This window comes from Egretta garzetta, unplaced genomic scaffold (genome assembly GCF_000687185.1).
Source record: "Egretta garzetta isolate BGI_Z169 unplaced genomic scaffold, ASM68718v1 scaffold11, whole genome shotgun sequence".
Lineage (NCBI taxonomy): Eukaryota > Metazoa > Chordata > Aves > Pelecaniformes > Ardeidae > Egretta > Egretta garzetta.
This window is the reverse complement of record NW_009258621.1, coordinates 1,305,028-1,320,256: the sequence shown is the minus strand read 5'-3', so window position 1 is coordinate 1,320,256 and position 15,229 is coordinate 1,305,028. Positions and strand designations below refer to the sequence as shown.

Here is a 15,229-nt window from a genome sequence, read left to right as displayed (position 1 = left end):
GCTGCCAGCGCTGCTGAGAAAATCAGAAGGGTGCCCAATAAAAGGGGACAATCAGCTGAGCAGCTGTGAACTGCAGCATGGCTGCTGCATCATGTCTTCCCCTCCTCTGGTCTTTCTGCTCAGCCGGGGGGAAGAGCAGCTCCCTGAAGCACGAGGGAAGGACCTGCACCATTCAGTCCTTGCCTGCTCTTAATTTAAAGACTAACAAAGAGGTGAGCTGAGGTGATCTCTGTGCACTGTGAACTGGAATGAAAACACAGTGTTGGGGAGGCAGGAGACAGTGAGGAGTCTGAGCTCTCCGCTTCAGGCATGTTGCACCCTGCAGACCCTGCTCCAGTCCCAGTGGAGGCAATTAAAGCATAGGTTTCTACAGGTAAGGACGACCCATGGAGCCATCCATGGCAGCTAACAAGGTCTCCAGACAGCCAAGAGCTAAATGCCTCGAGAGGAGGTAAACTGAGGCACCAGCGAAGGCATGGCACGGGGCCACCAGCTCAAGAGGCCACCTGGCCTGCGAGGGACGCCTGCAGTGCGGGTGGCCCCTCCGATCGACCCCCAGGAGGGATGCGAGCAGTATGGGTCGAGGTGCACTGGGCTTGGCCTTAGCTTAGCAAAACACCTTTAGTGCTTCTTGCTTGCCTGCAAGTCCTTCCACCATTACTCATCAATTCACCAACAGGGGATTACATAAATTTCAGAAGTAAAACCACCCACAATGTCCTCCTCCTAACTCAAACACAACTTGCTTTTGTTTTGCCTGAAGTCTCCAGCCCCCTCTGGCTGCCTGGTCAATAACATTAAAGGCAGCAGCAATGCGGCCCAGGACCAGAGTCATAGAATCATAGAATAGTTTAGGTTGGAAAAGACCTTTAAGATCATCAAGCCCAACCATTAACCTAACACTGCCATCCCACCACTAAACCATGTCCCTAAGCCCCTCGTCTACCCGTCTTTTAAATACCTCCAGGGATGGGGACTCAACCACTTCCCTGGGCAGCCCATTAATGGACTGCACCCTCTCAGGACTAAGCTAACAGAAAAAGCACAGTTCTCTGCAAGTGCCTGAAGAGAGGAGCCACTCGGTCAGCTCCTGCCCTCTGTCACCTGCCCAGAAAGGACCAGGGCTGGTGGGGGCACAGCTGCCCTTGCCTGCGTGTGAAGGAGAGGTGGGACATGATGCCCTCGACTGCTGCACCTGCAGGAGATGCAGCTGTGAGCCAGGCACACTTCTGCTCTCAGGGCAATGGGCAAGACGGGATCTGCCCTGCTGCTAGGCAGACCTGCACTTTTTGTTGTAGCGTTAACCTGCCTGGCCCCTTCCTCGCCTCTTCCCTCTGTCACACCCAAGGCAGCGTGACACCCCGCAGCACAGCCAGCGCCTGTTTGGTAGGGACCAGCCTCCCGGGGCATCGCACCAGTAAGGGAAACACGGTGCTCTGTAGGATAGGCCATAACCACACATACAGAGCGCAATGCTGCCGGTGCAGGGCACTGGACAAGCTGCCGGGATCGAGCTTCCCCCGTCAGGCAGCTGCCCCGACACTGTTCATCACCCAAGAGCTGCTGGTGCTGCCTGCTGTCAGAGATGAGCCATGAGCAGAGACAGAGAGCGGGTCAGGCACAGGGCGTCAGACCCTCTCCTCCTGTCTGCTTGCCCTCTTGAACACTTTGTTTGGGCCATTGATCCAGCGAGGGAGGTGGGAGGGCTGCTGCTCCCTCCTGGGTTTCCTCAGAGCCACCCCACTCAGAGGAGCAGATGCTTTGGGACAGACGGGTGACAAGACACCCACCCACAGAGAGAAAGCACGAAGGCGAGAGATCCTACTGCATAACAAGATATAAATAAATAAAATCTGCTAGAGGAAAAAGGCATGCGAGGGAAACAACAGTGCCAGGCAGCGGATGGGTTACTGCAAGGCAGCAGCATCTGTTCCCTTGGATGACAGACAGCATTGCTGTGTGTGTTAGGACACAAGATCCTTCCTTCCTCGCTGGCCGTGCTCCCCAGAGGTGCGAGCTGTTAAAGCCAGGTTCTGATTTGCCTCCCTGACACCAAGTGCCTCCTTCTTCTTTCTCGGATACAGTCTATTGCTCTGATCTGCAGCATCGCAATGGCTTCCAGGAGAGAGCGGCCCAGCCTGATCCAGCTCCGCTTGACATGGGGGACAAGGGACGGGCTGTTACCTCTTTCCCATGTCCTCTCAAGTTTGCATGCAGGAGATTCCTTAATGCCCATCTTGCCCCACGATAATGGGCAGAGGTGGCTGAATTTAGGTCAGGTCTTAACCTTTTTTTTTTTTCCGTGCAGGAAAAATGATAGTGTCAAGGAGAGCCTGGCAGCGCCCAGGTGTCGAGCGATACAGGAATGGATAAGCAGCCATGTACTTTGCCACTGCTTGCAGCGTGCCAATGGAGCTACTGTTTCAGGCACTCTGCAAATTCAGGGAGGCACTGATGCCTCAGTTCATAGCTTCAAAATGCTGTCATCGATGGAATAAGACATGTCTTTGCTTTATGAATGAGAAAACAAGATCAGAAAGGAATAGGAGGGTGCTTGTGGTGTTCTCTCATCTGTTGGTAACACAAAAGCTGGAGACTCTGTGGTTTAGAGTATTTACCCATAGAAAATCAAAGCAGTGTGGAAGGCAGGCAGTCTCAAGTACCAACAATTGCTCGCTTCCTATCATTCATGGTTGTTGGATCCTTTACTCACCTGAGGCCGTAACCTATGAATGTAAGCGAGGGAAACCATGCAGAGCCTTCAAAGCAAAGTCCAAAATGACCTTGCATCCATCTGGCATGACTCAGGAAGAGCAGCCAACACAGCAAGGTGTAGGAGGAGGAAGAGTGACTCACCGAAGTTCTCCCCGCCCCAAATGTCCATGGCACTGTCGTACTTCCCCAGGTGGTTGAACCAGGCTTTGTCGATCACAAACAGCCCCCCAGCAATGATGGGAGTCCTGCAAGAACAGGTAAGGGAAGAAGGGAGACGCTCTCAAACACTGCTGCTGCAGCACCTGGATGCACAGAAGCAGCTCTTCCATCGTCAGGACATTATCTATGTATCTCCTCCTCACCAAACAAGGACAACACACCTCAAAAAGCATCTGAGCCTTTCTTTCAGCTGCCTTGGTATTTTGCTGTCAATCATAAATTGCCTGGCACTTAATGACTGGCTAATGCACCCATCAGCACAACTCCTACAAGCCCAAAGTTCACAGCCCTGATTGTAGGCTTCAGCATCAAAAATGCACTTAGCGCTCGGGGGGTTATTCACTCAGACGGGCTTTTTGCCTGGAGCCAGCTTATTAAGAGCACTGTTCCACTGGGGAGGGGAATGCAGAGCCAATTCGGAAGGGCTTTTTAAAAGCCATCACTAGCTGTGTGATCTTTATTTCAAAACAGGGTTGTTTTTCATTCTTTGGTTTAGCTAAAAAAACTGCAGAGAAGGTCCATGGGGGAGGGGAGGGCAGACCCAGAAGGTAGCTTGAGGAGACTCGCCATTTACTGGCACAAGTCCTGTCTCCATTCAGTCGCAGACACTGTGGGTACCTCAGCATAGGCTCGGGAGGAGCTGGGGTGCCTGCTGCACCTGGGTAACTCTCTGCAGCGCCCTGCGTGGGAGGATGACCAGGAATGCAAGGCGAGCCTTCGGGAAGCCATCGAGAGCTCCTGTTAACAGCAGCATCCTAAGGAGCAGCAGTGTTCTGCTCCCCTGCCAGCCTCCTGGGGCCCTGAGCTTCCCCTGACACCCGGTCTCCTCCATGCCGCACGCCCCAGCACTTCACAGCTGGGGATGCAGACACCAGCACTCAGCTTGCTGCCAGCAGAGATGCGCAGCAGAACGAGGGATGCCCTCCATCCCACAGCACGAGGACAGATGGCATCTCTCCTCTCTCTCCTGCACATCCTGATTTTCTGAGGAGCCTTCAGCAAGGTCCAGAAGAACAGTGCTGATCAGGAAAGGCTGGACTAGACACCACGTTTTATCAAGTGAGCTGAGGACACTGTCTTACTTTTAAGTGATAGCTGAGCTGAGAGGAGCAGGAGTCTGGAGCACTGGGCTTTTTCCCTAACCATGTTCAGCCTCCCTAGCACTACCAAAACACAAATAACTATAAATACACCCCTTCTACCTCTGCAGCATCCTCTGGCTTCAATGCTGGGAGGTAAAGCTGTACTGCAAAGCCCAAGCTAGCCAGGAGCTTGCTATAGGCATTAGAAGTTCAGAGCTGCCCTGGAAGGAATATCACACTGCCATGGTGGATGGTGGCACACGAAGTCAGATGAGATGCCTGCCCTGCCCCACGTTCCTCAAGTGCCTCCTTCTCCCTCTTGACTTACTTAATGGGTTCGGTGGGATCAAGCCGTTTGGCTTTCTGCTCTGGAGAAAGCTGCTCCCATTTGAAATGCAGACTCCAGTCGAAACCTAAAACCAAAGTAGAGAAGTACCATGGGGAAATTAGAAATGGGTCTGGGCTAGGAGGCAATGCAGGCTGCAGAAGCTGCGTTTGATGGAGTATTTTCCCCGCTTTCAAATGACTCAGACCATGGAGATGCAGCTTTTGGGAGAAGAGTCCAATGACTAACGTATTTTACTACTGCGTATGAACAAGAAACAACACATTGCATTACAAGTGCAACATCAAGCACTCCAAAGGCAGGAAAAGTCAGAACTAAAGCTGCTGCTGAGACCTTACTTTGTCCCCTTGCGCACACAGATACACGCGCTGATGGAATTGCACGCTACAAATAGCACAGGCATACTAATAAGCACTACAGTCACATCCTCCACGTGTCGCCTAGACATCCCCCATCTCCTCTTGTTGGCAGCCCAGCTTTCAGTGCTGTTAAGGTTGGCTTTGACATGACCCCTTCTTTCCTGCTTGACCGCCTTATCCACTGTAGCAAACACCATTCCTCACGCCACGCTTGCCTGTCTCTAAAATAGCCTAAAAACAGCAGCAGGGAGCAGTGAACAGTGCTAATGTGCTTTCTACAAGATAGCAGGAACCAGCAGTGTGGTGCAGAGCCACCAGCTCCTTGGGCCAGTGCATTCTCACACCACGAGACAGATGCCCACGGAACATCCACATGGCTTGGACTCACCTCCTCTGAGGTCCGAGGAAGCCGCCACATAGGCGAAAGTGTCCAAGTTGATGATGTCAATAACAGGGCTGACCACTCGGGTGGGATCCTGGAAAGCAGAAGCAAAATGACCCATGACTTCAGACCACACCGCTCAAACTGGTCAAGGGATGCTCTAAACCTCTGGAGACACCAAATGGCTGTAAATCTCGGTGCCGCTCAGGTCTGTCAGGGACAAGTGCCCATCATTGCCGCCTCCTCCTCCTCAGCCATCACATCAACCAACGAATTATTGGCAGCAGCACCAAGTGGCAGAGGAATTGCTGGGAGCCAGGGGCACACCGGCGAGAGGGGCTGGGAAGGCAGCACCATCTCTCCCAGGAAAGAGGACTGTGTGCTGCTGGGCTGCTGAGCTAGCACCTCTCACTGGCTTTGGCTTCCCCCACAGTCTCTCCCTCCACAGGCTGTATGCATGTGCTCAGCAATGAACTCAGCTGGATGCAAAGCTCTGCCTGCCTTTTGCAAACTAGAATCATAGAAATATAGAATCATTTAGATTGGAAAAGACCTTTGAGATCATCAAGTCCAACCGTTAACCTAATGCTGCCATCCCACCACTAAACCATGTCTCTAAGCACCTCATCTACCCATCTTTTAAATACCTCCAGGGATGGGGACTCAACCACTTCCCTGCACAGCTTAACAACCCTTTCAGTGAAGAAATATCCAACCTAAACCTGCCCTGGCACAACTTGAGGCCATTTCCCCTCATCCTACCACCCATTACCTGGGAGAAGAGACCAACACCCCCCTCACTACCCCCTCCTGTCAGGTGGCTGTAGAGGGCAATAAGGTCTCCCCCCTCAGCCTCCTCTTCTCCAGGCTGAACACCCCCAGTTCCCTCAGCCGCTCCTCATCAGCCTTGTGCTCCAGACCCCTCACCAGCTTTGTTGCTCTCCTCTGGACATGTTCCAGCAACGCAACATCTTTCCTCTAGTGAGGGGCCCAAAACCAAATTCACCAATGTATTCCCCTTTCGCCTCCCTTAAAATACTTTTTACTGTATTTCAGAAGTCAAGCAACAAACAGGCAGTTGAAACAACAGGAAAAACACAGGCAGTCAAGCAGCTTAAATACAGGCATTTTTAAATGTGCACACTATGGGGATACAGTCAAGAGTTTTGCCAAAGGTGTGAAAGGGTTAAAAAAAAAGACCCAAATTATTTTAAATAGTTGGTGGTGATTTAATTAACATCTTGTTATGGGCAAAGAGATTATACAAACAGTTATGAACAAAAATATCTGCAGGAGGAAGAGACTCTGACAGCTTTGACTGGTCTCTTATCTCCCTTTTTCTTTTCAAAAATCCCAAACTCCAATTATAGCTCAAACTTCAAGCTTTTACCCTCGCCAGATCAAATCATTTTTCACAGCCATGCAAAGGAAAGCATCTGAGCACACGCGGGCTTGCTCTCTCACTCAGAAAAGACGTAGTTTTAGAAATTAGTCCTGACAAAGAAGCATTCAAAAGCAGCTGTAGGAAGAAGCAACCACAGGCCATGAGCCAGGAGCTGGACTAGGGCTCAGGTTTTCCAAACGAGCACCACAAATACTTGGTATTTCCATAACAGTGTCAAGTCGGGCGTCTTAACGTGACTTTCTGTGAGTCAAACAACCCGCTGAAGAGGCAAGGTCTGCTGTACCTACATACCGCATGGAGAAGCCCAAAGTCACACCCAAGGGTGATGAGCTCAAACCCACCATAGCTGCTGCACAGTGCCTTGCAGGCTGCCGCAGCTCAGCATACCCAAGCATCCTTTAGTTGCCTGAGGGTAGGGGAAAGGTTTTTAAGCAAAGCATCTGCTATGCAGGCCTAACTCTGCAGGGAAAGGCTGGTATCTAGTAATTTAAAACTTGCCCCTCAAGCATCTTACTGGTGAGCACTTCTAACTAGCCCACGCTCCTCCCCAGGTTCAGTCCCACTCCTATACTCATTGCACGGCACAACTTCTTGCAAGAAAATCCCCTTTACCTCTTGGCTGAGTGCATGACTGCAGACCAGTAGCAGCTTTCAGTAGTGCAACCTTCTCCCTGCCTCACTTTCCCTGCCACGTCATGGGGACATTTATATTTATTCAGCCTTCCTGAAGGTCTCTCTGACCCTCAGTAGAAAAGCACGGCATGCTCAAGAGCACAGCACTGTTGCTAGGATTTATTTTGGGTTGAGCACCAGATCTTATTATAGGCAGCTTCACATTTCTGGTTTTTTGATACCCTCCCATGCCGGGCCATGTTAATATTAACAACACCCAAATCTTCAATCCTCTTTCACATGAAATTCTCAAAAACCTGAGAATGCATTTCTCCAATACGCTTCTCAAACAAACCAAATTACAGAACTAAATCAACATGAAAAAACATTGAAAATGCTCCTGAAGACAATAAATACATTTCAACTGTGGAAAAGGATCTTGATCCTAGCTTGTCTCCCAACCTCTACATCATGACCTTGTAATGCACAGCAAAACGGGCCACGGTCGCTCCTCTGGCCCCACAGCAGCATCAGGCAAGGCGAGAGGGCCAGGCTGTCCCTCACCTGCCTCCCCCTGCCCCACGACAGCCCCAAACTGGGGGGGATGCTTGAGCCGGAAGTGGGGGATCACCATTCACTGGTTCATCCTGGTGCTATTTGCAAATTCAGTTTTGGGACAAGCTTGTTGAGTCATGCGATAAAAACACCTTGGGCTGGGTTAATTACATTTTTAAGAAAAGTTATTCAGTTGAAATGCACCACTAATGGCTTTAGGGATATTTGTTCCATAAGTAAAAACAAAAGCCCATGTGCCCACACGCTCACCGTTGCACGCTCACAAACATGTTGGTGCAAAACAACCGCCATTGCTGCCACCCCCTGGGACATGCACCCTCCCAGGCACAGGTCTGAGATCCCCCGGGTTCCCTCTTTTCCCCCCACACCCCTTCAATTGCTCTTAGACTTTCTAGTCCTGCTCATTTCCAAACCCATGTGCCAGGCACGTATTGCCCACACCCAAAAGGGAGTGTGGGCCTGGGGTGGGGCATGCTGTCGGCTGCTGGGGAAGCTTGACGTGGGGCTCAAGGGGCACCTTAACATGGGTGCATGGTGGCACACACAGGCTCTGGCGTTTCTCACCACAGAAAGCTGCAGGAATAGCTGCTCTGGCCAAGAAGAGAAGAAAAAAGTGAAGGGACGTGCAGGATGGCTGCTGGTGGTGAAAGCACTGGGTGTGCTTCGAGGCACTCACCGCTCCTTTGCTTGAAACTTAAATCGCGTTACCTCAAAGCAGACTCTCCCTAGAAGTGATATGGTAAGAAAATGCTCTTTCTAGGCAGCTAATCCTCACTGCAGCGGTCAGACGGAGAAGCCAGCTCTTTAGCACAGCCTGAAGGTGGCAGCAGTAACATTTCATACACTTCATTGATCAATATTTTAACCCTAGTGGAAAGGATGGGTACGGTGGGCCTGGGAAGAAGGAAACTGAGGACCTGCTGCCCTTATCCTGCAGCTTCTGCAAGCAGTTAAAAAGCAAGCAAGCGGCACCTCGCTTGCTTTGCAAGTCCCTCAGCAGTCTTCATAGCAGGTCTCCCTTGCTGCCTTCAGCTGGGCTGCGAGACACAGGGCAACATAAGCAGCAGCACAAGCTTAGCAACTGCCTTACTTCCATCCAGAAAAAGATTTAATCCAGAAGAGCAAATAAAAAGAAGTTCACGGAGGCAGCATCTGCATGTGATGCTATATTCAGACCACGATGCAGTGAAACTCCTAGGGCAATGGCATCCACATTCACCTATCCCATAGGCATCAAATGTGGGGCACAGTCCCAGAGCCGCGTGGGCCACCACCTCTGCCCTTCTCCTGCCAAAACACATCAAAAGCTCTGCCTGGGAAAGAGGCAATTGCTCTGTCCTCACCAAAAGACAGCAGGGCTTTGGCAGAGAACGAGGAATGCCCTCCTTAAAAAAGCTCAGAGGAACAACCAATGCAGCAAAGCTTAGTGGTGAACCCCACTCTGGGGCAGGCCAGCTAGGAGGCTCAAATGGGGTATCATAGCATGTGTTCTAATACTGTGGGAGTTGGGATCGATCATATGAAAAGGCCATTTTCGTTATATGTCCATTTATCAGCAGCACTGTGGCCCAGCCTGCAAACTGAGGTTGGGACCTCTCCAGCGCTGGCTGTGCTACAAGTGCCAGCAGCACCGACTGCCCTCGCCCACCACAGAGGGACCTGACCTGGTGCTGTGCTCACCTTCCCCCTGTCCCATCGCTGCTGCACGCAGGGGATGCATAGCCCAGCCAGCACAGCTACCACGAGTGGAGGTGTGAAAAGCAGGATGCCTTGGAAGAGGGGCAGCGTGAACACCAGCTGAGCAGGTTTCTTCATAACCCACTGCCTCGGCTTCCCCTTGCTCCTCAGCTGCCCTTATTTCAAGATAATTCAGTAGTTTTAAAATTACCGAGTAATAAATACCAGCAATCAGGAGCCAGAGGTGTAGCAAGGGTGGAGAAATGAGGGACACTGAATGGAAAAGACCATGCGTTGAGGCTGGAGCTGAAGGCTTCATCCCCTGCCCTGTGCCAGAGGGTCACCAGCACAGAGCTCCCTCTGACCCGAGGGACAAGGCACTGGGAAGGAGCCTCCATGCACACGTCTGCTGAGAGTCGCCGCTGGTGAAAGGCGAATGTCATTGTCTGCTCCGAAATCAGCAGAATTTAAATCCTATTAAATCAATTTATTAGCGCTTAATTTGCATGAAATTAAATTCGGCCCCTATTCAAGGAGCCGTCACTCCCTTGAATCATCAGCGCTGAGCATTTTACATGAGCCTAATTAAAAACTCTGCTGGAGCACTGCCCACGTATTCCCTTTTCACCACTCACCCTGTGCTTGCCGGTTAGAGCCCCACTGCCCAGGGAAGCACCTTGTCCCACCCACCTACCTGCTCTCCCAGTCATGGAGCCATTCCCACCTGGCTGTTGGGTGGAGGACGACCAGCAAAGGCCATTTTGCACCCCAAAAGCTCATCACTCTCTTACTCGGACGCCTGCAAGCAGTAGGTTATGGTTGGGTGGTGACACCCGTTGAGAGGGAAGAGGAGGTGGACATCGGCGATGCATCCCCTGAGGGTGGCCCTGGTCTCTCCGGAGCACTCACCTCTTTGATCCTCTGCAGCAGAGGGAGCAGCCAGTCCTTATTCACCTCACAGTGACTGTCGAGGAAGGTCAGGACTCCTGCTTGTGCCACATCTGCCCCTCGGATCCGGGACCGGATCAGACCTGTTCAGGGACACACCATGTCAGCTGCTGCCCAGGTGGCTGGGCACCGTCCTCGGGCTCCTCCAGCACGGTCTCCTGCACTCACACATCTCCTGGGCTGTGACTCATCTAAATCCCATTTAGACAAAACATGGCTGGGGTCCATTGCCTTCTTCCTGGTGCTGCAAGGCATGCCAACCATTTCCCAAGGTCACCAAAGCAAATAAATGGCTCCACCAAGATTATTAATGATTTATGGCATTTATGCCAATCCTTAATTTGCGCAATTATTTCTGCTGTCACCTTCTGGGGCAAAACACGACTCAAAATGCTTTCATAGCCCCCTGCAGGTAATAAATCTAACACAGATGTGAGTCAGCAGGGCCAGGGGAATCCAGGGTGGGATCACCTCATGCCAGAATCGGGCTTTTCTTAGATTCCTGACTTTTCCCTGCTGCGCCCCTTTCCATGGTCCAGTGACTCCCAGATCTCACGCCCACCCTGGGGGCACTGCTGATCTACAGCTCAACGGGAACATATTTTCCATCAAGGAAAGAGGGCTGGCTCTCAAGGTGCTAAGAGCCCGCTTGGGTCATCAGGGCCCTGACGGTGAATTTAGAGTCCTTCGGAGCTGCAGATGGATTGCTGCGTGCATTCGTGAAAGAGAAAAATGAACAAAGAGGGAGGTCACAGAAAACAGCTGCATGCATGGATTTCACAGTAGACTCTTTGGCAAGATCACTGCTCTTAAAGATGCTCTGTTCCTATTTATATAGCAGTCAACTGGCTTTCCAACACTCCTCCTGCCTGTGGTCAATGCTCAACTGAACCACAACATAAGAAAGGAGATGGTCCACTGGCAAACAAGTGGACACACAGGTTGCTCAAGGGGACCAGAGCTTCCCAATGAAGGAGAAACAGTGGTAATACCAGGGGAGATAGGGGCAGATAAAGAGAGACAGGAGGGTTTCAGGGAGCAGCCACACATCAGGTCCATACAGAAGGAGGTCACTGATTTTCATATAAAAATTCCCTAGAGGAAAAGGGTCAAGGAACAGCCTCTGAGCAGGAGGGAGAGGGACAGGAGAACAAAGCCGGGTGCAATCCAGCATTTGCCAAGGTCACCTCCTGCAAAGCCGGTTGTCTCTGTATCCCCCTCTGCAACGTCTAAGACTTTGTGGGTAGGCATGGTCTGCTGTACCCACCCCAGCCCTCCCCAAATCCTGGCAGGTCCCGAGGAATACAGCTTCGGTGATGTATTAAGTGAGGTAAGCCCTCCAGGCTGGGTTCCCACATCTTGACTGCTTTACAGAGCACCAATGCCTGCAGGTCCATCCAGTGCCGGCAGCAAATACCTATGTACCCCCATAACACAGGAGAGAAAGGTGAGAAGAAGATGCAGGTCTATGGAGACCTCCCCTGCCCTCTGGCCAAAGCAGGTACGTCTCTTATGCCCATGGTGGGGTGATGACACCCTGACACCAGACCTGCAGATCTGAAACCTTCTGCAGAAAGAATCCACAGAAAAACCCTCCCCGCTCCTCAGTCTCCCCAGCCTGACACACACCTGGACTCACACCTTCAATTTTCAGCATGAAAAAACTTCTTTGTTTTTTGTTTTCCTAACACCGCAACGCAAAGTCTTGAAAACACCCATTCAGACTACAGGGAGCTGGAAAATGTCACAAAAAGTTGGCAGAAGCAGCCCAGTAGGACATACATTCATCTTCCATATAGCCCTTCTTAATCTTTCAAAATTTCTTTTTAGGTTTTTTTGTTGTTTTTTTTGTTTTTTTTTTTAAATCTCACAGAAGCAGCAGGAGCAGATCTCCTCTCTTTCATTAGAGCAAACATCTTTAAAAATAAGACCCGGGGCTTTGTTTTGCCTGTTCTAATTTTCTGGCTAATAAGCTACAGCTGAGCCTCATTGGATATCTTAATAGTCCCATCTTTTTCAGCGAGAGAGGAGGGATCCATTTCAAATCTCAGCCCTCCATCACATATCCTTTTACGAGGGCACCCTGTCCCCAGGAGCCACTGACCTCCCTTGTCACCCACTTCACTGAAGTTCCCCCTTTGCTCCATCACTCCCACGCCTCCCGAGATCTGGGTTTCCCACAGGGGTCATGGACAGGCAGCTCTTACCTTCTCGCCGTCCGTTTCGCAAGCACTTCACCTTGGGGAGCTTGCCCAACAAGCGGCAGTCATCAGCTTGGGAAACACAAAGACAGGACATGTCACCCTCAGCCCTCGTGGTGGCTCTGGCAGCAGAAATGGTCCTAGGGGAGACTGGGAGCAGGGAGAGGACCCCATCCTGGCCTGGCCGATGGCTTGTTAGGATGATGGCACTGCTGGGGCACAACAGTCCTACCCCTCAGCTCATGCAGCGTAAATCAGGACTGGCAAAACAGCAGTTTTCATAAAAATAGTGTAAACCCAGCAGATTTACACCAAGAACAGCTGACTTATGCCATAAAGTCAGCGTAGAAGAGCCGTGGTTGTGGTCAGTGTTGGAGTTTTTGCACATTAATGCAAATGACCATTTTTGGTAGCTGCAAAGCAACGCGTAAGCCATTTGATGCATGTCTGTGTGGCGGGGCAGGAGCCTCCTGAGGTGGCCTGCAAGCCCTGAGCGAGGAGAAAAGGATGATCAAAGAGAGCTCCATGGAGCACCTGAGGGCTCCTCGTGCCCGGGGCAGCAACTCCGTGGGGCAGAGAGGCCCCACAGCCACCCACACCCGAGCTAGGGAGGTCCTGCAATCCCACATGCAGTTGCTGCCATTGCTCTCGCCCCGGTGCTGCCTGCAGCCCCAGCATCCCTCCTCACCCAGACTCCTCCCAGCAAGAGCTGGGTCTGCAGGCAGGTGCACCCATTGCAGCCCCCTCTACCTCTGCATGCCCAACGCCGTGACCTCCGCAATCCCTTTGTGCCTTTCACTGCTTCTCTGCCTCTTCTTCCTCAGCACTATAAACACACACGCCCCATCCCTGCCACCCACCCCGTGTGTCCACAGGCACCTCCGAGCGCTCTCATCCCCTCCAGCAATTTTTGTTGACAAGAGACATAGGCGGTACTGGTACCCCTAACAACTTGGGCACAGAGCTGCACTGCTCTGCGCACACCAGGGGAGCTACAGACCTACGATGGAAATTTGCTGGAAGAGTGGGAACCCCCATGCAGAACAACCATATCCCAGCGAATAAAGGGTCACCGGACAGAGGTGAGAAATGAGACACAACTAGGCACGAGATAAAAGCACCCATTGCTTGGGGTGGTTGCAGGGGAAAAACTGACCGTGTGTGTATAGCATATTATGCAAATACATGTATTTTTATGTAAATGCATGCAGACTAGATGCCAGCAGGCTCAGACTATCACAGAAAAGGAGATGTAAAACAGCTGAGAAGTGCTGATTTTGAGTAGCCAAGGGGCTGCTCTAAGTTACACGAGAAACAGGCTCCCCCTGGGTGCCCCAGGATGAGCCTAACCCCGGCCCTGCTCCTTCTCCCTGGCTCATGCCGTCGGGTGTGCTGCACCAGGGGGGCCGCATTTCTGCAAACCCTTTGCCTTCCAGGAAGGCAAGCGCTTTGTCTATTTAGCCATATAATCAGCATTTACTTTCTCCACCCTTCAAAAAGCCTGCTCTGCTGTACGCCAGGGCAGCTCGAGTCCTTGCACCGGCTCCTTTTCTGCGTCGCAGACGCTCTGCCGGTCCTCAGCCTTGCCCAGCCTGGGCCCCCGTGCGCTGGAGCCGCTCCAGAGCTCACCATAATCACTGCAACCCCTTCCCCTGCCTTCAGCGACTCCCCGGGGAGGTGTCGATGCTGAGAAGTGGGTCTCCTGTGAAATCTGTCCCTAATGCTCTCCGAGGCAGTACCTATTTATAACATCCAAGAGCAAAGCATAGATACTTTTTTTTTTTTTTTTTAAAACCTCTCTGGCTTTGTTTTCACGTTTCCTAGTAAATGGCTACATTTTGCAGCTCCTTGAAAGTAAGTGCCACAGACCGTTCAGCCTAGGTGCATTTTATCATCCTTTTCATGCCTGAGACAGTTCTCTTGAGCACTTACTCTCAGCACCTGGATCTTCCTCTCAACCATCTCACCGGGCAAGGTCTTTAGCTGGGGTAGTTCCCTGGGAGCCCCCGGGGCTTCAGCTACCAGCTTTTGTGGGAGATCGGACCTATCGATTTCACGTGAGTCACGTTATTATCCAGGAGAGAAGGGCAGGAGGATGTGGGCTGTCTGTGGCATACAGTGCTATTTATGGTGCATCTCCAAAATGGGCAGCCCATGCGGGAAATCCTCTTTACATGGGTGAAAAAAAAAAAAGAAAAAAAAAAATCTATCAAGAGTTGCTGGGCACCTACATAAATGCATGCATAACACATGCATGCATCAGCAGGGTCAGACTATTGGTATCCTGTGCAATTCCAGTGGTGTCAACCCAGAATTGCTCTTGGCTGCAGCTGAAAGCCAGATTAAATCCACCACAGCTGCAGGAGGATACAACTAGCTAAGGATTGGATTCATGTCTACTGGGCGTAAAAATGATTTGCCACGCGCTTTTCTTGTATTATTTTCATGAGAAGAGGTTTGATCATTTGTAATTCGAATTCTCCATGCGGCGCTGCAAACCTGGCACAGCGGGGTTTGCTCTCCACACCTATGGAGCTTTAAATTTCCTTCCACTTCCACAAACTCTTCCCCCTCTCTGCCTAAATCCCAGTCTCTCACAGTCTTTTTTGGTTTGGCTCCTCGCTTTTAACATAGAAAGGGTCACTTACGATCATCACTGAAGTCATCCAGTAGTATGATTTCGTGGATGAGGTGCACTGGGGTGCGG

General features: G+C 51.3%; 1 protein-coding gene across 1 annotated transcript in view; it reads right to left on the bottom strand.

Annotated features, from left to right (window-relative positions):
- Positions 1-15,229, bottom strand: part of GALNT14 (polypeptide N-acetylgalactosaminyltransferase 14) — a 64,117-nt gene that overhangs the window by 16,225 nt on the left and 32,663 nt on the right. Inside the window, exons 4-9 of the mRNA XM_035903606.1 lie at positions 15,171-15,229; positions 12,529-12,594; positions 10,283-10,404; positions 5,110-5,197; positions 4,345-4,429; positions 2,857-2,960 (exon numbers count right to left, since the gene is read on the bottom strand). Coding sequence (XP_035759499.1) covers positions 2,857-2,960; positions 4,345-4,429; positions 5,110-5,197; positions 10,283-10,404; positions 12,529-12,594; positions 15,171-15,229 — 524 coding nt within the window. The remainder of the gene's footprint in view (positions 1-2,856; positions 2,961-4,344; positions 4,430-5,109; positions 5,198-10,282; positions 10,405-12,528; positions 12,595-15,170) is intronic.